The 22,540-nt window shown below is 47.9% G+C and overlaps 1 protein-coding gene across 1 annotated transcript in view; it reads left to right on the top strand.

The window, feature by feature from the left end:
* CRISPLD2 (cysteine-rich secretory protein LCCL domain containing 2) overlaps positions 1-10,855 on the top strand; it is a 29,196-nt gene extending 18,341 nt beyond the window's left edge. Inside the window, exons 6-9 of the mRNA XM_008577686.1 lie at positions 4,408-4,557; positions 6,115-6,175; positions 10,168-10,234; positions 10,721-10,855. Of these exons, the coding sequence (XP_008575908.1) occupies positions 4,408-4,557; positions 6,115-6,175; positions 10,168-10,234; positions 10,721-10,855 (413 nt within the window). The remainder of the gene's footprint in view (positions 1-4,407; positions 4,558-6,114; positions 6,176-10,167; positions 10,235-10,720) is intronic.
* The last annotated feature ends 11,685 nt before the right edge of the window (positions 10,856-22,540 follow it).

Genomic DNA, 22,540 nt, shown 5'->3' on the forward strand with positions numbered 1-22,540 from the left:
CGCCGCTTGGGAAGCGCGGCGGCGCTCCCGCCGAGGGTTCGGATCCCACATACAGACCGGTTCCCGCTCACTGGCTGAGCGAGGGGCGGGCGCAGCACCGAGGGTTGCGATCCCGTTGCCGGTCCCAGTCCGGTACGGGCGCGACACTGAGGGTTGCGATCCGTTGCCAGACACGAAAAAAGACAAAAAGGAAAAAAAAAATGGGAAAATTAAAAAGTGGAGTCAGAGATGCCCATTGCCCCACTGCAGACACCCTGAGCAGCTCCCACGCTCCCTTGCCATGAGCAGGGATTTACCTCCAGATGCCAGGAGACCCCCTGCTGTCCCCTGGGAGGTCCGCCCCCCACAATGGCGGTCTCCTGTGGCAGACACTGCACTGGGGTCTGGACGCAGCATCCAGCACAGATGCACAGCTCACCTTGGTTTGTGCTCACAGCTTTACAGTGGAGTAAAGCAGGCAATCAAACCAGAAATTAACAGCAGACAGCAAGAACATGAGGGTCCCACACAAGGGCACCAGTGTCCAGGAGGGCCCGGCAGGGGGCTCAGCCCGTCCCTCCCATCCTCTCCCCCCTCTGGCCACCCTTCCCCTGACCGTGGCATAAACGTCCCATCCCCCCACAGTCCAGTCAGACCTGGAGCTTCACAGGGTGCGTCACTGTCCACCTGTCCACCAGGTGTTTTGCCGTTGGCCATTCAGGATGTCTCCACGTTTTCTGCTGCTATAAATAATGTGCAATTTTCATGCCTAAAGCATTTCTCACATTTTGGAGTATCTCTCTTGGCTCTCCAAAGTGATGTCCCAGAAGGGCCGTAACTGGGCAAGGGGCTGACCATGCTTCATGCACTTGAGATTTGTTTTACTTGTGGCTCCACCAATGGCCTTGTAACGACCGACAGGCTTTGCCGAGACTTGGTGGGACTCCGCTCAAATGGGGAGGGTGGGCAGGAGGGAGTGACCCGCTGTGCTGGACCTTACCTGCGGGGCAGACGTGGGGTCAGTCCTGTGGGCTCTAGGGTGAAGGACAGGTGGACTAAAAGGGGAGTCCCAGACCCTCTGCAGACCAGGTGCCCCATCGTCCCAGCCAGCTGTTCACGGCTGACTCTGACCACTGGGGGGTGGGGGAGACATCCCAAGGGGGAAGGGGACAGAAGAAGCAGGACACTGAAGGAGGGTGATGGATCTGTCTGCGAACTCTGCTCTGACAAACCAATCGGTGCCTAGTCCCCTGGGTCATGCGTTATGTGCCATAGCTCTGGTATCACTCTTGGGGGAACCTTCCTGGACTTCAGTGCACCTGCCTCCATGCTCATTACCCCCAAACCCCTCACGAACCTTGATCACCTGTGGTTACAACTGCCGGTTCACTCCAGGGCCTCCAAGAGCACGTAGCAGGAGTGTCCCACATGTTGTCAGAATAAACATACCCCCAATATCTACAGAGTATCATTCTCACAGAACAAATGCACACAGAGAACTTAGATGCCAGTTTACCCACCTTTCAAAGACCCACGTATACTTATTTCTTTATTTTTGGTGGAAAACACCCAACTTCAGGTGGCAGGTGTGCCAATTTTCTCAGCTCACCATGCAGAAAGTCTCATCTAAAGCAGCTTATCTGCATAAGCTACTTAATAAGTGTGTATTGAGGTGCCTGGTTAGGCCGTGACCTATAATGGAGATGGAACAGGGATAAGGGTAGAAAAGAAGAGGTTTTTTTCTCTCCGGCCCCTCCCCGTGTGGTGATAAAAGGCATGGGCTTTGGGGAAAGGTGGCTTGACTTCCAGCACGGCCACTTCCCAGCTGTGTGAGCTTGGGCAGATTGCTTAGCCTCTGCGAGCCTCAGTTTCCTCATCTGTGAAAGGGGGCCAATCATGTCTCCTCAGGCAACAAAACACCAGGGAGGGCTAAGCTGGCGTGGGATCATTTGGCCCGTGTTCAGTAAACGTTAACTCTAAGCTTTGACACCACTTTTAGAACCAGGTGGGAAAGTGCTAAGCGATGTAAATGGTGCTTGGGCCTCGAGACCCCTGGTCCGGAGCTTACAGTGCATGGAGTAACCTTGCAGTGACCTTGGCATGGAATTTCCCTAGGCCTGTGCTGGTCTGCACGGGGAACTTAATTAGGATGTGCTCAGCCCCAGCCTGTCCTCTGGTTAAGCACTCCACTTTTCATGTGTGTGTCTGAGGGCAAGAACTGTCTGCCCATTTTCTTAAATAGTGAGCCCTCAAATGCTTTAGCCTGCTTTACCAAACTATATTCAGCTAAATAAAGCTGCGATTATGAGGTATAAAAATCCTAAAGGCCAGTGGAAGAAAACCTAGCTTATTCCAGAGACAGCTCCAGCTTTCAGTAAAGGGCAAACCTGAATAGACACATTGATGGGAAGAGCAGACAAGAGACAGGCTTCGGGTGCCAGCAGGCCTTTGCAAGTTGGTGAAACCATGTCTTCATGAAGTTTCCGCCTATAGCTCTTGCTACAGATGGTGTTTTCAAAGCTCCCTTCTTAAATGTCTTTAAACTTTGTCACCAGGCATATTTTTTTCCTTTAGGTGACAGAATTCTCTGGGGAGTTCAATTATTCATTCATGCATTGAATTTTGCTGAGCAACTACTGTGTGCCAGTCCTTGGTGTACAGGGATGTGAGAAGCAGGCAGGCTCCTGGTCTCTGGGCGCTGACAGCTGGCGGATGGGGCAGGCCGTGGTGAAATTAGAGCTGTAAGCGTGCTGCCCCAGAGCAGGGCCTGTGGCCTGTGAGTGCCACAAAGGGTAGAATTGGGTCAGGATCACTTTTCACCTTCTGGCTTAAACCCATCCATCCTCCCCCTGGGACAGGGCTAGCCTGGGGTGGTGGTCATGGGGTGGTGGTCGTGGCGTGGTGAGCTGGCTGGTTAAACAGCTGCAGAGCACCTGGCCTGGAAAAGCACCGGAGAATTGCTCATTTGGCCCTCATGTGGGCGTTTGGTGCTATGGAGACACAAAACTCTGGCCTGCCCTTTAGCAAAGAGAGCTCATTCCTTTTAAAAAGAAGTGGAGGGCCGGCCCGGTGGCGCACTGCTACAGTGCGCCGCTTGGGAGCACGGTGGCGCTCCCGCCGAGGGTTCGGATCCCACAAACAGACCGGTTCCCGCTCACTGGCTGAGCGAGTTGCGGGCGCGACGCCAAGGGTTGCGATCCCGTTGCCGGTCCCGGTCCGGTACGGGCGTGACACTGAGGGTTGCGGTCCGTTGCCGGACATGAAAAAAGACAAAAAGGAAAAAAAAAAAGTGGAAATAAAATTTAGGGATTGATGAACACTTGACAAAACTTGAGTTTTAATACCAAAACACTAAGAGGCCTGCGAGGGTGTGTATTTCCCCTCCTTGAAATCGATCTTTTCCAAACACCTGTGTTGCCTTGTTCATGTGAGGGGCTTGGGAGGCGGGGCTTTCCAGCTCTGGGCCGCAGGCCTCTGTGGGCCTCGGGAGGTGCACGCTGTCAATGACGGTGGAAAGGGATCCCCTAGCAGAGATGCCCACCAACTCATCTTTGATAAGGCCACTCAGGCAGATGAAAATAGCCATCAGTTTCTTTGCTTTGGCTGGATTTATAGTTTGGTATCCTGGTGGTCTGGTTACAGATCCTGGTGGGCAATTTATAATTGCCTTTCATGATGAAAACTGGAAGATAATTGAACTGACATTTAATAAGTGCAATTTGTTTAGTTAAAGTCTTTTAAAGCATGGGGGTCATGGTCTTGATTGCAGAAATAATAATATACGATGTCCTAGAATGGGGAAAAGATTGGGACTCAGCAAACTACACATTTTTTTAACCAGTACTTGGATCTTCAGGTGGTTCTGCATCATGGGTTCAATGTTACTGGACAACAAAACTCTAGTGCAGAGACGTGAACTCAGCTGGTTAAGTGGTTCTGACTCACAGGGGTGGAGAAGGGAGCAAGATGTGCTGGTGGGGAGGAGAGCTGGGTTCCAAGAGCAGGGACACTGGTCTTGTGCACCACAGTGGTGGCACCACGAGGAAGACCCCACCCCCATGAAAACCTAGGGGCAGAGGGGCCTCAGGGGGCACAGCCACAGCTTTGGGCACATATTTGTGTGTAGGAGGAGGTAGACAAGAACCCATTATGACAACCCAGGCTAGGACCCCTGATCTCTGCTGATATGACCCAGCTGCCCTCAGGTTGGTCCAGGGCAAACCAAGCACAGAAGCTGCCCACTCAGCCTGGCTGGGAGGAGTCCACCTGGCCAGGTCTCTTCAGAAACCCAACTTTCTCTTTGCTGCTGAAACGATTCTTTGCAAAATCAAACCTCAGACAAGTTTAGTTTTCAAATTGCTTTTTCCCCCAAAGTACGTTTTTGTTGAATCCCAGCCTGTTATTTTTTTCTCCCATGTCGCTATGAAGAACAGACCCATGACCAAAAGCCTGAAACAGATGAGATGAACGAGGTGGAAACGGCTCCTGTCGCCGAGGACAAACATGTCTGGGCCCAGCCGAGGGGCAGCAGACCTACGAAGCCCAAGAAGACGAAAACCTCCACCGTCACCTACATGAGTGAGTCAAGTCTGTCCTCCCTGCCCTTGGCGCCAGCTCTGAAAGGGAGGCCGGTTTTCTGGGGGCTGGAGGACGGGTGCGGGTGGCAGCAGGAACAGGGCGGGGCATTGCTTGCAGAAGTGCAACCCTGAGATGTTTTTAAAAAATGATATTTTTAAGTCATTTCACAGGCAAGCATTATAGCAGTTTTGCTTGGATGGCATTTTTTCCCAGGCAGGTATTTTGAGGTTAGATCTTCCCTCGTCCTTTCAAAGGAGACCTGGGCTGAAATGGGGTTCCTCTGGGAAGCACTGGCCTCCCTAAGGGAGGACGCAGCCTCGAGGCTGGCTCGGGGAGGTGCCACTTACTCCGTACCAGGTACCGGCTGTGCCCTGGCCCGTGACAACACTCTTTGAGACTCGGTTTGCTCATCTGTAAAGTGAGATAATAATGCCTACATCAGGGTTGCTGTGAGGGTTATTTACAGTAATGGGTCACCCAGCATCAGCTAAAATCCTCCTATACCCTGAGAACATCCTGAAGTTGCCTCCAATATCCCCTGTCAGATGGGAAGTTCAGTGACCTCCCAAGAACCCCACATTCCTGTGCTCACCCCTTGCTGTAGGGATCTCTCCTAAAGCTTTTCCTCTGTCTGCCTTCACCTACCCAGGGTCCAGAATTCAGCTCCCTTTCCCACTTCCCGGGACACTGCTCCTGGAGCCCTTTGTACAAAGATTGGGGGCTATGGAGGTGCATTTTCTTACAGACTTGTCAGTAGGCCTGGGCTGAATGCCTCTGGTTCTCTCTCTGTTTTCCTGCTATGCATCCAGTGAATAAAACTGTATTCATCCTTGAGAGGCCTACCTGCTCCTCTTTCTCAGAAACCTTCTCCTGTTTCTCCGATGACCTTCTCCCCTGCCCCCCACCAGTCTTTCCGTCCTCTTGGACCTGCAACATCTTTCTCCTGACATTGGATCATTCCGTAGTTTTCTTTGACCAGGAAATATGTGGATGCCCTTGTCTGTCCGGAAGTTCAAAATGGTGCCATTGTGTTTTTAAGTGAAAAACGATAATACATGTCTTTTTTCAAACTGTAACACTGCTCCAAGACTCTGACATGTCCCTATAAAATCAACCAAACAGGAAGGCTCGGCAAGAGTCATGTTGGCCACGGGGGAGGCGACTCAGGTGACAACAGCTGGCCCTCTTCACTTCCTGTGGGTCCCGCTTTCCACAGCCCTCCGTGGACCAAGTACCCTTTCGTGGCTGTATTTACTGTCTCACTTGATGCTCTCGAAAACCCTGGGAGGTGGGAGCTACAGCCACCCCCATTATCCGTATGTGGACATTGAGCCTTGGAGAGGGGAAGCGACTTGCTCGAGGTCACGCTGCTGCCGTAGACGGTGGGTCTGGGATTCGAGCCTCCCAGCAGAAGCCTGCAGCGTTAGGCATTGCTCTTGCTCCTGTTGTGGATTCCAGAGTGTTCTAGGATGCCCCTTGGAGTGGGAGGGGTCTACTAACCCAAATGCACCCTCCTGGTTTCGGGCTGTGACATGTATTTCCACATTTCTCTCCTAGCCCAAGTCGTCAGGTGTGACACCAAGATGAAGGACAAGTGCAAAGGGTCCACGTGCAACAGGTGAGGTCTGGGTGGTCTGCGCTGCCGCTGCTCCCAGTCCCTGAAGCATCTGCCATGGGCAACAGGTCACATCAGGATCAGTTAGTCACTTGCCACCCAAACCAAGCTGGGTAGAAACTTACGGGGAAAATGACATTCACTACTTTTAGCACAAAAGAGGTGCCCGGTTGAGCCAGAAGCCAGCTCAGCTTGCTCCGTGTCATAAATCAGACTGACCAGAGTTCCTTCTCACTACTGCCACTTAGTAAGAGCTTGGCACACAAAGGTGGTCCATTTCTGTCAACCTAGACCGGGGTTTGCCAACCTGGGCACTACTACTAACTACTAACATGTTGAGCCAGATAGTTCTTTGTGGCGGGGGCTGTCCTGTACACTGTGGGATGTTTAGCAGCATCCTGGCCTCTACCCGCTAGAGGCCAGTAGCAAGGCCCCCAGTCATGACAACGAAAAATGTCTCCCAACATTGACAAATGTCCCCTGAGAGGTAAAATCACCCCCACTTGAGAACCACTGATCTATAGGGTTGACCCACACTCTGGGGCTCCTCCCCGCCTGGATATGCGTTCCGGTTAAGTGTTTTGTACCTGGTGGGGAGGGGGTCATATCTTGCAGGCCATTCCACTGGAGAGGTGAGCCCAAAGCCTCATTATTTTAACCCAGTGGTTCTCCACGCCATCAGTGCTGTGCCGGTAAACCAGCTCTCAAAACAAATGACAGTGGATTGTAGCCTTTGCCAATTTCCATGGTGTAAATGCTGCCATCATAGCTGCCTTCCAGCTACCCAGGGTTTAGCACCAGCTTTCAGTTTTACTGAATATTTACAAGCTGCCCTCACCAGCCAGAACTCAGGCTCCAGCACACTGCTGATCATGCATTGGAAGCACACGGGGGAACTTTTAAAAACTACTCATTCCAGTGTTCTCTGCCCAGAGATGCTGACTTAGTTAGTCTGAGATGGGCACAGGCATTGTGTGTGGTTTGAGGTTTTTTTTATGGGTGTTTGTAAAGCCCCTCCAGCTAATTCCAATTGGCTAGAGTGTATGTTCTCAAATCTGAGAGTCTAACAGAATCTCCTGCGGAGCCTCTTAAACGTATAGATTCTGGGGCCTCACCCTGATCCAAGGAGGTTGGGTGAGCCCAAGAATTTGCCAATCTTTCCTTGAGAAACAACAGACCAGAGGACTGGGAGAATTCACCAAGCTACACCTGACATAAGATGGCTGTGGCCATGGAGACATTTGCTTGAACTTTAGCTACAAGGAGCTAAATCACAGGTTTGGGGGTAGGGGTCCGGCAGAGCTAGAAGTGGAAGGGGTGGGGGTAGATTTGGACTCGATAAAAACAATAATGATCTTTATGGCAATAATAACAACCATCGTAAAAAACCCCTTCACCTGTGTAGGTTCACTTAATCTTCATGGCATCCCTGTGAAACCCCCAAACGCTGGGAATAGGTAACCAATTGATTTCAGTTTCCCGGGACTTTCCCCAGTCTTAGCTCTGAAAGTTTCAGGAAACCCCTCAGTCCCAGGCCAACTAGGGTGCTCGGTCACCCTAGCTGGGAATGTACTTTAGACAACATCTGAGAGAAGCTGTGGCCTTTCCAATGAGATGAATTTTACAGAACCTAAAGGAATCCATGACTACTGTGTCCCCAAGGTGCTCTCTCTACAAAAGTGTCTCTCCTCCTTACTGTTAGTTATCTATTTACCTAGTCAAGGCTGAGCTTTCCAGCAGGTGCCTGAATTACAGATGCTCTGGATTATTGGTTAAAATGGAATTTGCAAGCTATAGAAACACCAGATGTGCAAGGAGCAGATGTGTTATAAACATGTTATAAACGTGAAGATCCTGGCCAAGGTTTTTGCCTGTGTTGAGGGCTCTGTTCCACCTCTCTGTGTGGAAGGGGGTTCCAGAGTTCTGCGCTGCAGCTGCGGAGGGGAGGCTTACGCTGGGCAAGTGTGAGGGCACATGTTGGCCAGTGGCACCTGGGCCGGGAGCAGATCGTACAGGATGATTGGAGACCTGACTGGGGTTGTTGCCTGATGGGGCCCACCGGATAAATGAGCTGTCAACGTATCCCCCAGTAGGTGAGTGAATTCATCCTGCAAATGGAGTTATTTAATATCGTCCACTCGATGTTGAAGGTCTGCCAAAAAGGAGTTTGGTTTTGGCAGTGCAGCTGCCGGGCTGTTCTTTCTGGCAGGAAACAGCCGACAGGTGCAGCCACCGCACGCAGATCCTCAGGTTCATGATGGGAAAACCATGTCATCGGCAGAGGGACCTTACTCGCCATCCTGTGAATTCTGGCATGAGTTTGTCTAAAGTTGAATCATGTTATTTAAAGCACATGTTAACAAGAGGGGACGTCAGCTCCTATTTTACACTGTGGGGCTTTGGAGTTTGGTTTGCCAGGGGTGTTATGAAATGGACTTCAAGCTACCCAGGATAAGTCATTCAGTGGGCTCCTGCGTGGTCCCGTGAACCGCTGGCAGAAGGTCAGCAAGTACTGCAGACTTAAAACTGATTAAATTGTTGGTGAGAGGAGCCAGATGTGGTGATGATCGGTGGTGGCAAAGCTGTTCCTAAAGCTTGTCTGTCCTTGTGCCCAGTGTTGGCAGGACATTTGCATGTCTCTGTGCTTGGCGAATTGGGAAGGCAGCAGGCAGCACCTGGAAGTAGAATCCACTCTGCAAACTCACGGGTCTGGGATTTTTGGAGTTTGAGTTGTCCTCTTGTGATGACACGCCCTTCTACACTCCAAGCTCATCATGAGAGGTCCTCATCTGAGTACTCATTGAAAAGAGATGCACAAGGACTGGAGGACACTGCTTCTCAGACAGCATGGAAACAGCTCCAGAGCTGGGGGTGGCTGGGGCACTCCACAGCAGAGAAGAGGCGGGGGTCTGTCTTCAGTCAAGAAATGTAGTTCAGCCCCAACCTGCAACATGAGAACGTCCACAGTCTCATGATCTGGCCGTCCAGTTTTCTGTACACAGTGATTTTACATAAATGATATTCACTGGGCTTTTTTCCCGACCTTAAAAGGTATTCTTGTTCATTGTACATAATTCAGAAAAGAAACACAAAAAAGTATAAAGAAAAAAATGTCTCAGAATCTTATCGATACCAGTAGCAATTTGAGGTATTTCCTTCCAGTCTTTTTTTCTGCACATAGATGAGGCTAATACTGCTAATGCATCTTCAATTAATATTTTCCCAAGTCAATAAATATTCCTCAAACACTTCATTTTTAGTGGCTGCATAATACTCTGACATATGCAGGTACTTCAGAAAGTTTGTGGAAAATAGAATTAAAAGATAATACAAATATTTTCATGGAAAAATGGAATTAAAACATATATGAACTTTTTGAAGTACCCACAAATGGCTACACAAAAATACCTTTGGCCACTCCTTTGACACCTGCTGGCTTATTTCCAGGTTTTCACAATTACAAACAGTTGGACTACACATGTAGTCTGCTTTTCTGACTTTTTACTTGGGATATATACTTATAAGGGAAGTTTAAGAGTCAATAGATAGGAATTTTTAAGGTTTTCTCAAAGGTTAGAGTAGTTTATGCTCTTTCATGAACAGAAACAGTATCATTGAGTTTACCCTGTGAAAAAATCCTTGCAGTTTGATAGAAAATGGCATCTCCTTTCAACTTGCCCTTCTTTGATGACTGGGGTTTGAAGGATTTTTGCATCTGAAACCACCTGTCTTTCTTCTGTGAATTGTTTATTCATGTGCCTTCGACGCCAGTCTTAAGCCCGTGAAAATAGTCTTTAAGACTATCATGTTTGTGTGAACATGAACTTCAGTCTGGGCCTGGGGAAATTGTGCCTTATTTGAAAACAATAGAATCTACATTAATGAAGCTTTTCTATATTTAATAATAGAGCTATTGAAGAAAAAAATGATAAAATCATTGCACAATCTGATCCACCTGTTTATCTCTGAACATCGTTTTATTTCCTCTCCGTCAGGTATCAGTGCCCGGCAGGCTGCCTGAAAAACAAAGCGAAGATTTTTGGAACTCTGTTTTATGAAAGCGTGAGTATTTCTTCAAATGGCTTGATGTGGAATCCTACCGTGTATTTTTTAAGACAGTTGGTGGTTTTAGTAGGAAAAGATTTTCCTTCCACTCGTTAGTCAAACCTGACATTTCTAGGATGATTGTGCATGTATTTATGGGCTCACACACTCACGAGGCCACTTTCGGGAAGCAGGACAGATTCTCATGAAGGCCAGGCTCCATTGTAGACCGAGAATTAATATGCTCGACTGCATGGGGAGAAAGGGCTGCTTGTCACTGTTCTTAGTGTGTAAAGCAACTCAGATGGGTTCTTAAAGATAAGCAAGGCCAGGAACAAAGACGTGGTTATGGAGAAAGGTAAGAGCCGGGAGTGCATGAGCTTTGGCCCGTCTTTTTGGCTTTTAGTGGATTGAGGACAAGTATCTTGGGTATTTCTGGAGAAGATCACTGACAAAGATTAATTAAGAATATGTTTATTGTCTTACCCCTCCCCTTCCTGCCAGTCATCCAGCATATGCCGGGCTGCCATCCACTACGGGGTCCTCGATGACAAAGGAGGCCTGGTGGATGTCACCAGGAATGGGAAGGTCCCCTTCTTTGTCAAGTCTGAGAGACACGGCGTGGAGTCTTTGAGGTAACTATTCTGTGACCAGGGTTCCTTAAAACATTTTCTTCCTGGTTATTAAAGTATTGTTCAAACTTTGAAAAGTGTTGAACAATATAAAGAGACAGATAGAAATAAAGACCACCTTAGTCCCATAACTCAGAAATAACCCCTCTAGGCGACTTAGCCTGTTTCATTCCAGTGGGTTTTTCCTCGGTGTGTGTTTACCTTGGTTGAGTTTTGAATCCTACTTTTTCTACCTTCCTTGACACAGAGAACACTTCAGACACGTCATGGTTGGTGGCCGGTGGTGCCCTTGACTGTGTAGACTAATTCTTGATCAGCACTTTTTCCTACTTCCTAGAGAACGGGTGGTTGATGGGGGGGCAGGTTGTCCTCATCACTCTGACTTCCTGGGTGGTGGTAGGGAGGCGGGGAGGGCAGCAGAGTCTGGGTCTTGGGTGTTCCTGTCTGCTCTGTCTGTGGAACCAGGAGCCCTGGAACTCGCTGGGGACTTTGGGACCAAACAGACCTGGCTCCACTCTTCCCTGCTGCCTGACTTTGGGCTGGGTTCTTCACCGTTTCTGGGTGGCAGTGCCCTCACATGCGATGAGGGTCACAGTAGCACTCAGAGCTGACACCCAACTGGTGCACACCCGGGCAGTGAGCTGATTGATAAAAAATGGAAACATTCCCACAGTGGTTAGGAAAGGGCTATTGCCCTGAGCCCTTGAATCTCCTTCTGCCATGCCCAGGAGTCCCACTCCCCCTCCAGGACCTAGTGCCTGGCACAGCAGGGGGTTCTGGGAACCCTGCTGCCCTCACTGCAGCCCTGGGCCATAGCCCATCTCTGGGGCTTGAGCCTTGTGCTGATGGAGCTTCCCCTGGGGATGTGGACCCACAGGGGAGATCCGGGGCCCCCCATGTCACATGCCCACCAAGGGTCTGCAATGAGAGGAGCTCTGAACAAACGTTCCTGAGATTCAAAACCTAGATGAGTAACCCCCTCTGAAAGGTCATGTTCTTCAGGTGATGGTGCAACAGTCTATCTTCTGTCTGAGCTGGGAACCTGAGATGGGGGGTTAGGTAAACAAAACAAAGAGCAAGAAAGTCTTCATAGAAGCCAAGAAAAGATTCGCAGAGAAATTTGTTGGGTAGTCTCCAATCCTGACCAGCCAAAATGAGGCTCAGCACAGGCGGCCACACGGCTGGGAGCTCTGCAAAGGGTTCAAATCCTGCATCGACTGGGACTCCTGCCCCGGAGGCACTGTGTCCCTTCCAATGGCCAATTTTGCATGTAGAGTGGGGGGTCTTCACGCTTTAGAATTCAGGGGGTCTGCAAACATCAGCGCAAAGCAAATTCAGCTTTATGCTCACTACCTCTAAGTGAGATGCAGGCCCTTCCTTCCATTATGAATGCTGGCCACAAACCAGGTTAGCATTAGCAGGGCCGGTGACTTTCTCACGGGTAGAACCCAGTTGCTGCAGACATCTTGAAACAACGTCCCTGCTGTCATTACCCTGAAATGACGGTAGTTAGAAGACCCGTCTCTAGGCTCTATTCAGTGCACTAATCACGAAGCATTGCTCTAGCTCTAGTGCAAATCCATTTTAATGCTTTGATAATGATACTAATAATAACTGATTTTCTTGGTAATTTTTAAAATTTATCTTACCCATTTTAAAATCATTATTCTGCAAAGAGGTCCATAGGCTTCACCAGGCTGCCAGGGGAGTCCTTGGTAGGAAGAAGGTTAAGTAGCCTTGCTCTAGAATATTCTAAACTTTCAGGCTGATGGGAAACAGGTAGGAAAATGGAACCTGAGGCTGTAAATAAGGTAAGTACAGGAGCAAGTGTGCACTTTTAGAAGCATTTCTGTTTACATTCACCTAATGTTTTCTTTTACAGCAAATACAAATCTTCCAGCTCATTCATGGTGTCAAAAGTGAAAGGTAAGCTGTCCAGTCTCTTGTGCACATAGGACAAGATTATCTTGTATTTCCCTGGAAATTCCACTTCCTTTAGTCATTACTTAATGTTTATCATATCTGCTAACATCACTGATCTCAGCATTATAAAGGCTCTTCCAAGAAGTTCCTGGGAAGGTCATTTCTTTAACTAGTTTCTAAATATATCTGGACCTGAAATTGGCCGTAGGTTGCTGAACCAGAAACATAGGCCTGGGGTTGCCAGCTGAATGTCAAAAAATACCGATGCCTGGAGCTAGTGTGGCTAAGAAGTTTCACTGGGAGTGCCAGTTTCTGATAGGTAGTGGCTACCAGGAACATTGTGTTGAGAAGGATTCTGAGGTCTCAATCTGGGCTCAGGTAAACAGAGCTTGATAGATTAGTGGTCTCTGCTGTGGACAAGACCAGGAGACTCAGGCAAGTGTGTGGTGCATGTTTGCCATCTCCGGCCCAGCTTTTTAAATTGCTTCGGATGTGTTCATTTGGCAGGTGGGGTGTATCGCTGGGAGAGCATGCTTGAACCAGAAGTGGAGGGGTGGGTTGTAGTGTCCAAGGGGGCCGTTGGCTGGAGTAAACTAGGCACCGTTCCTGCATGCTGTTCTGGAAATTCACCTGCTGACCACTCCTTTCCTTTGGGAAAGCAGCTCTTGTCATTTGCCTGGGATTCAAGAACATCTGGTTCGATGTCTTTATAAAAATGTGTGGTAACTTTTTTTCTTATTACAAAAATAATGCCTGTTTATTCCAGATAATTTAAAAATACAGAGAAACATTTTTTAAAAAATGAACTAAATTCTACCAGATAGATAACCACTGTGAACATTTTGGTAGATATTCCAGTTTATTTTCCCTATGTATTAAAAGTATAGATATTGGGAATATATACATCAATAAATTTAAAAAATTTGAAATGGAATTACACACAATTTGGTAACCTGATTTTTTTAAAAAGCAATTATGTGTCAGGAATATATTTCTGTGCCTTTCAATGTTCTTCTAAACCTAATTTTAATGGTCTCCCCAGCATCCCATTGAAGTCCCTTGATGTACTAAACCAGGCCCTTTGTTGGATAGTTGTGTATCTCCATGGCCTGTCCAACTGGTAGACTGGACCATGGGTTGGCAATGGCCTGTGGACCAAATCCTGCCTACCTCCTGTTTTTATAAATAAAATTTTATTGGAACAAGCCACACATTTGTTTACACATCATCTGTGGCTGCTTTCTGCTTCAACAGCAGTGTTGAGTAGTCTTGATGTAGACCACAGGACTCACAAAGCTGAAAATATTTGCTACCTGGTCCTTTAAGAAAAAGTTTGCCCAGCCCTGGACTAGATGGGACATGCCATCAGAGACCACAGCTGACCAGTGTTAGAACTGTTTTCTTACATCTGTCATTTAAACACAAGTGACCTTGAAGAAAAGAGTCACCTGCCCCCTTGGCAGGGATCAACTTGCAGGGATTAGAGGTGGGTGGCGCACGGGACAATGGCAGGGGCTCTGGACTGGGAAGTGAAAAGCTGGGCTCACCTGCCCTGGGATGCCTCGGGGGGTCTCTTAGCTCTTTTGAGCTCAGCTCCCTCATCTGTGAGCTTAGCTACCATCTGCCATGAGGATCACGGGGGATAAAGTAGGGAAAAGGCTTCAAAATAAAAAAGCACTAGTCAAATGAAAAGCACCCTTGGCCCCATGGAGACACCACTGGGGATGACAGCATCCTCAACCTAGTCACAGGTTATGTCTCATCCCTTGAGTGGCTCTAAGCAGGGTACAAGTATCCTGCAGGATTCTGGCCCCAGCTCTAGTCAGGGGCCCAATGAACCCACAGGCCCCTGCTGTTCAGTGGCCCACTTCACAGGCCGGTAGCCTGAGGCCCAGGCATGCCGGGGACCTGACCCTTTCCCTCTGTATTCCTGTTCACAGTGCAGGACCTGGACTGCTATACCACAGTTGCTCAACTCTGCCCATTTGAGAAGCCGGCAACCCACTGCCCAAGGTAAGGGGGGGCAGGGCTTGGGGATCTCTTCTCATGGGCAGGAGGCGTCACCTTCTCACAGGGTCTCACTAGCATCTGCTTTTGCCTATGCTGGGTCTGAGAGAAGAAGACACCATGCCAGGGTGCGCCCAGAAATCAATGGCTTGGGGGCTTAAAGTCAGGGACGCTCTAGCCCTTTCCTGTAGATGGCTGGCTCTCCGTCCCGGCTGCACGTTGCAATCAGTGGGCGGCAGGGGGCGTTAAAAACAATTCCCAGGGCTCCTGCCCACACCACGGAAAGCCTCCCTGGGTGAGTGCAGTGTGTGGCTGGGTCCCAGATGGTGCTCCAGCAAATGTAACTGAGAAAGAGAGCTTGTTCCATGTGGCGATGCTTTGACTGACGGGAGAACACGGTTGACCTTGAACAACTCGGGTCTGAACTGCACAGGTCCACTTCTATGTGGGTTTTTTTCCAATAAAAACTGTAAATGTATTTTCTGTTGCTTATGATCTTCTTAACATTTTCTTTTCTCTAGTTTACTTTATTGTAAGAATACAGTATATAATACACATAACATATAAAATACGCATTAATCAACTTAATGTTATTGGTAAGGCTTCTGGTCAGCAGTAGGCACTTAGCAGTTAAGTTTTGGGGGGAGTCAAAGTGATATGTGAATTTTTGAGTGGGCCCCTAACCCCTGTGTGGTTCAAAGGTCAACACTACTTTTGTTTGTATAAATGACTTTATTTGCCGCTAAGCTCTTCCCAGCATCCCTCAGTACTCGAGATGGTTGTTCCTGTCTCTTAGATCAGTTCTACTCTGGAAGGTATCACTTGTCCCCTTTAAATTAGCTGATTGCTTCTGTATTTGATCTGTAATATTTTCTATGGATCACTTTAGAAGTAGCTTTCTAAAAGATCAGCTTCATTGAGGTACACAATAAAATCCACCCATTGTAAGCATGCGATTTGATGTGTTTTGACAAATGTCTGCCGTTGTGCAGCCACCACCACCATCAAGACATAGGACATTGTCTATTTCTTTATCTCCCAAGAAAGTGCCCTCATAGTCAGCCCCTCTCCCTCTGCCTCCACCCACGTCCCCTGCAGACCATGGATCTAATTTTTGTCGCTCTGCCTTTTCAGCACTGGGGGCATCGCAGTGTAGACTTCGTATCTGGCTTCTTTTGCTCCGCATCTCGCTTTTGCAGCTCATCCATGTTGCTGAGGGTTAACAGTAGTTTCTTCTTTCATGTCGCCGCCTAGTGTTCCGTCTGGAGGTGTAGCGCTATTCCTCCAAGGAATAGCTTCCATAAGAATCTGCCCAAACCTCAATTAACTGATTCTTGGAAGATGATGCCTCATAGCATAAAATAAAGGGTATCCTGTTTGTCTCTAAAGTACCTATTAGGACCTCTTGGAAAGGGGGCACAGAAAACATCCTCTTTTTCTAAGACTGAACGGGCCCTATGTCTCTTGCATGCACCCACTTGTCATACAGATGTTCTGTAGCCCTCAGAAGATGCATCATAAAGCTAAGCTGCCCTTCAGGCAAGCTTTCTGCTCCATGGTAAAGATATAAATACAGTGCAAGTCCCCTGGTGCCCTGGGATGAGATGCTCTGGGGATAAAAACAGCCAGCTCGGTGGCTGGGTGACACAGCATCCTAGAGCCCTCATCCTGGGCCTGGTGACTTGCATATTCTCAAGGGACAATGGGTGGAGACCCCTGAGGTCTGAGCAGGGAGCAGCCCCAGGAAAGTCCCCGTTAGGGAGAGGAGACTGGAGGGGCCGTGCTCTGTTCCCTCTGCCCCTGCTCCCCACGGGGCTCCCTTTCCAGCTCCCTCTGCCGCTTGCAGCACCTTGTTGATACCCCTTAAATGTTCAAGTGGGGTAACAGCCTTTTAGTAGATTTTCCTGATTAAAGAGAAGCAGAAGGAAATAATTTGTTTGTATCCCAGAAAATACGAACAAAAAAAACTGGACAGAGTACAAATAACCAAACTGTAAGTTTCTGACCTGCCATTCCAGGAGAAGCAGGAAAGAATGTATTTAGACTCCCAAATTCTGTTTTAGTTTTTTTTTTGTCTACACACACACACACACCCCTCCCCACAAGAACAGTTCCAGAGTCTCAGTCCCTCTGCCTAGCTTCTTTCCTTCCAGGAATCCTGCCTGTCTTGGAGCCAGACGGCTTCTGGCCACCATTTTGGTTCCTTGGTCCTTGGGCGCCAGCCCATGGTGTACTGTTCCAGATGAACACAGAAGGCCTTTTCTCAAGTAAAGCTGATGCTTTTTCCTGGTTTGAATCTCTCAAACCACCTAGGGTCCGCCCATTTCCGGTTTGAGGCACTTTCCTCACCCCCCGGTGCCGTGGGTAGGGCTGTGGCGACTGACACAGTGGTGATCTAATCCTTTACGCCCAGGTTATCAGCACCCCCTCCTTGGAATATTCTGTGACTCACTGAGGTGAGGGCCCTCCACCCTTTCCTCCCCCACATAGGGAGGTGGCTTTAAAAAAAGTTATTGATTATAATCTCCATAATGTACCCGCTGTATGATCTGGCCAACACCCAAGAATGGGAGGTACAAACTCAGGATTTCACACCCCTCTTGTGCAGACTTTTATTCCTTTTTACCTTTTTGTTTGTGCATGTCTTTTTGCATTTTGTAAAAAAATTCTATATGCAGTATTTAAGAAGAGTAAAAATATCTTTACTACTGCTAGGGTGGGAGAGGTATTGTTTTTCTCAAAGAGTAAAATGGTGTGGTACTTTTCTCTCATCTAAGAATTGAAATTCTGGAATTCACATAGAGCTAGCTCAAGATGTTTTTTGATTATACCCATCACATAAATGCTTCCTGTTTTCCAGAATTCGTTGTCCCGCGCACTGCAAAGACGAGCCGTCCTATTGGGCTCCTGTGTTTGGAACCAACATCTATGCAGATGTGAGTATGTGGGTGTTTTCAGTGACCACCTCTCAAAGCCTATTAAGACTTCAGAAACTAAGTCCCAAGGTCTGAATACCAGAACCCTGATATTGCATTCCAGTGCCTCCAGCTAAACTTCGACAACTCATTTCTGCAACTAATGCCCTGGTTCGCCCATTCGGGGAGACATTATGCTTCCACCTACCTGTACTATGAATGCAGATACAGGTGTGACTCATCTCACCCAAACGTTTTCATAGTTTGGAGACTTTCATGCTCCACCTGCTTCATTTTGCCAGATATTTAATCATCTTTCCCATTTTCCTGATACATTTATAGAAACTGGTCCCCTCTGTTCACTGCATTTCTTTCTAGCTACACAAAGCACACAAAAGAAAATATATTACCCCTAATTTACAGTTATTCATAGCCACTCGTTAAATATAATGAGTCTCTTCTTCTATTTTTTTTTTCCTTTTTGTCTTTTTTCGTGACCGGTAATGGGATCGCAACCCTCGGTGTCGCGTCCGCACCGCGCTCAACCAGTGAGCGGACCAGTCTCTATATGGGGTCCGAACCCTCAGCGGGAGCGCCACCACGCTCCCAAGCGCCGCATTCTACTGAGTGCACCAACCCTCGGTGTCGCGTCTGCACCGCGCTCAACCAGTGAGCGGACCGGTCTCTATATGGGGTCCGAACCCTCAGCGGGAGCGCCACCACGCTCCCAAGCGCCGCATTCTACTGAGTGCGCCACGCCTAATAGTGCGCCACTGGGCCAGCCCGAGTCTCTTCTTCTATTCTTCCCTCCTAGTTTGGCAAGGAAACTTTAGCCCCATTTTTAAGTAAATCCTCTAGAACATAGTCTGTTCCCTCTAGTTGTCCAGGGTTTAGAGATGGGGTAACCCAGAAGATGTGAATGTGGACTCAGCTCTGTTGCCAAAAGGCTATGTGAACTGCCAAGTAAATCCTCTAGAACATAGTCTGTTCCCTCTAGTTGTCCAGGGTTTAGAGATGGGGTAACCTAGAAGATGTGAATGTGGACTCAGCTCTGTTGCCAAAAGGCTATGTGAACTGCCAGGTTGTTTACCTGTCTGTAGAATGGCCCACAGCTGGGATTATCTAGTCGAGGGAATTTCTAGATCTAAAATCTCATGATTAGATCAGCACCATTCATCTCCAGCCAACATTTTCCTCAGCCGTCTCTCATCTGTATTTTATAGTTCTTTCCCACCCACCACCACCGTCTTTGCCTCCACCTGCCTACATTTGATCCCGATTCCTGTAAGTGTGAGGTCACTGAGTTTTATAAGGTCAAAGCAATCTTCATGACTAAGCTTTCCTTCCCCATCTTTTTCTTTCCCTCTTTAAATGACTCTTTTTCTTCTTGAAAGGTATTCGGTTAAAATTGTGTTCTAAAAGTTAGAATTTTTGTGAAGGAGTAAAATAATGAGTATGGATTGTTACACTAAGTGTTTGAACAAAATCCTGCTGTTAAAAGACAGAGATTGTGATTTTTAAAATGATTTAAAAATAAAGGATGGGCAAAGCCAAACACAAACAAAGAAAAAATCAGGAGTGGCAATATTACTATCTGACAAAGTGAAATTTAACATTAAATAAACTGATAAATATGTACAAGTTAGTGTTTAAAAAGTTAAAAAATAAAGTTAAAAAATAAAGCTAAACTAACTGGGACAAAGGCATAAAAGGTATAATTTATGCAGAAGATATGAAAATCAAATCTATATGTATCAAACAACATAGCAGCTAAACATATAAAGCAAAAAGAAAAAGGTAGAAATACAAGAGGAACTTAATGAATACTTAGTAATAATATAAATCTACCTTTTATTCAACACCTACTATGTTTTAGGTTTTTCAAAAACAGCATCTCTAAGTATCCTTATCCTCATTTTACGTGAGAGGAAAATAAGGTTCAGAATAACCTGCCCAAAAACCACACAGTTAACACACAGCAAAGGTGAGATGTAGATGAAGGTATGTGTGGCTTTAGATTCTTTTTTTTTTTTTTGTCTTTTTCGTGACCAGTAAGGGGATCACAGCCCTTGGTGTGGTGTCGCCCACACCGTGCTCAGCCAGTGAGCGCACCGGCCATTCCTATATAGGATCTGAACCCGCGGCGGGAGCATCGCTGCGCTCCCAGCGCCGCACTCTCCTAGTGCGCCACGGGCTCGGCCCTAGATTCTGTTCTTTCCCTGCTCTATTAGCTTTGCTTGAATTTACCTGCTATGAACTGATTTACACTGATATGAGCAGGTGTGTGGGTAAAAACCTGTATGCACTTTTTAATTAAAGTATTGACTAGGGTCTTGAGGTTTTGGAGTCACAGTGCTCGTGACAGGGCTTGGCACACAATAATTGCTCAGTCAATTTTTGTTGAACAAATAAACAAGCGAGATTCTGTTCTTTCCCTGCTCTATTAGCTTTGCTTGAATTTACCTGCTATGAACTGATTTAGACTGATATGAGCAGGTGTGTGGGTAAAAACCTGTATGCACTTTTTAATTAAAGTATTGACTAGGGCCTTGAGGTTTTGGAGTCACAGTGCTCGTGACAGGGCTTGGCACACAATAATTGCTCAGTCAATTTTTGTTGAACAAATAAACAAGCTAAGATATTACAGTGGTTAATGCTTAAAGAAAGAATGAGGGAGGGAAGAATAAAGGAGAGAAGGAAGAAAGCAGCCGTTCGTTTCAGAGGTTCTTTTCTGGCCTCAGTTCTAGGTCACTCTGTATTCTGGGAAATGATGATGACTTTTGGAAAATGTCTGTTTAGCTAAGAGATTTATTTTGGGAGAGTTGTCTGCAGACCTTCGAAGGGCCTAATAGTGCCTGCTGTTCCTGCCTGGTCACCGGGATGCATTTCTTGGCAGACTCTTCACTTTGTGGTGAACTGCAGGCAGGAGGAGTGTCAGGGAGTGGCCCAGAGAGCAACGCCTGGGTCAGGAAATTGGAGCTGAGGCCTCAGTTGTGACATTTACCAGTTGTGGGATGTCGGGCAAGCCTCTCCTCCTCTCCGAACCTCAGTTTTCTTATCTGTCCTCGCTGTCCTGCTGGGTGTCCTCACACTTGTGTGTGTGCATCAGAAGCCCCCCGGAAATGGCTCAGACAGATTTCTGGGTCCCACCCCCAGCATTTCTGACTCAGAGGGTCTGGGGTGGAGCCAGAGAATATGCATTTCTAACAAGTTCCAGACGCTGCTGGTGCTGCCCGTCTGGGACTGCATTTTGAGGACCCTTGGTTAGAGATGTTGAGAATTTTTGACAATAGGGATGGTGACAGTGACAATTATGGTGGTGGTACTTGTCTTATTAAGTAACGTCTGTTCTCTCTGTGAAGAGTGCCCACTGTGTGCCAGCCTGCATTACACCCTGGGCCTTCACCTTCACAGTAAGTCTCTTGCCCCTCACAATTACTATCCTGTGTAGAACAGTGTGCAGATTGCTGGCTCTGGATGGCAGTCCTGGCTCTCTCATTTAAAGTCTTTAAATAAGGAGCGAGGCATTTATTCTCCCTGACTCTCAGTCTGTTGAGAGGGAATAGTAATCAGAGCATCTACTCTGTAGTGTTATTGGGATTACTACGCCAGCACGTGTGAAACGCTTAGAAGAGGGCCTCCATGGTAAATACTCAAAAATGCTACCTGTGTTGATTCCCCACTCCATATCGAGAAAAGAGAGGCGCTGGGGTGAACAGAGGTCATCCCCGGTCACACGACCGGCAAGTGTTGGAGGCGAGAGTGGCTGCCAGTCTCTGTACAGATAGCCAGATAGCGGTTGTTAACAAACATTGAGGCATCGTGTTGCATCAGGCCCTGAGAAAAAGGAAGCGGACACTTTGCACATTTTGCAGGAGCGTGGTGAGAGGAGGGGTGTGGGAAGAAGGGAGGGAGAAAGAGGAAGAAACATGTTTGCCGGACACCAGCGGTTGGAGATGTGCATTGACGATGGGGCGGGTGGTACCTGACCTGTGGGGTGAGAAGGACCAGCCACAGGTGGGGGCATTTCGTACTCATGGCCTGCAGTTTGATGTTATCACAGAAAACTCCCTTGTCGCTGGTGTCCAGAAACCCTCCAGGGATGGAGGCAAAGGGCTGTCAGCAGGCTGCAAACCAAAGCCTCTTGGCAGCTCTCACTGAAGAGAATGCTCCTCCCCAGCCAGGGCTTGCAGAGGGCGAGTTCGTGATACCAGAGGGACGAGGGACAGACCCTCCTGGGGCTCCATCGTAAACAGCCCCAGGACCTCACCTCTGCTGTACTGCCGTCATGGGCAGAGTGAGCCATGCTCAGAGCAACCAAATGCCAGCTCTGCCTGCCAGTGAGAACAATCGGCATGCCTGTGTTCACTTACAAAACTCATCCCCGCTAATAGCGCTTTCAGAGGAATTCTAAAATAACCATTTCGTTTAAGTCTCCCTTCTTTGAGATGGATGCAAATTTATTGCCTCTTAATCTTTGGGGGCAAAAACCTCTTTGAGGATTGAAAGTTGTGAATCCTTCCATGGTGTCGGGGGTTGGGGAGGCTTCCTCATGCAGATGGGGTGACAATCATCCTAGTTTGCCTGGGACTGTGGGGTTTCCTGTTTTTGGTGCTAACACCCGGCCCTGCAGGTGTGCAGAGCTCTGCCTGCAACCTCAGGGCCTCTCAGACCCCCTGGAACCCACTTTGGGTAAGGAGCCCTGCCCCCTTTGTTCAGTCTATTTATTGAAGAAGACAGATGTGTTAGTGTGGGATTACAGCAAGTGGCTTCAGTTTCTCACTACACCCGTGGTGCAGAGCGAGACCCGTGGTGCAGAGCGAGACCCGTGGTGCAGAGTGAGACCC

The sequence above is a fragment of the Galeopterus variegatus genome, unplaced genomic scaffold (assembly GCF_000696425.1).
Source record: "Galeopterus variegatus unplaced genomic scaffold, G_variegatus-3.0.2 Scaffold1563, whole genome shotgun sequence".
NCBI classification, from domain to species: domain Eukaryota; kingdom Metazoa; phylum Chordata; class Mammalia; order Dermoptera; family Cynocephalidae; genus Galeopterus; species Galeopterus variegatus.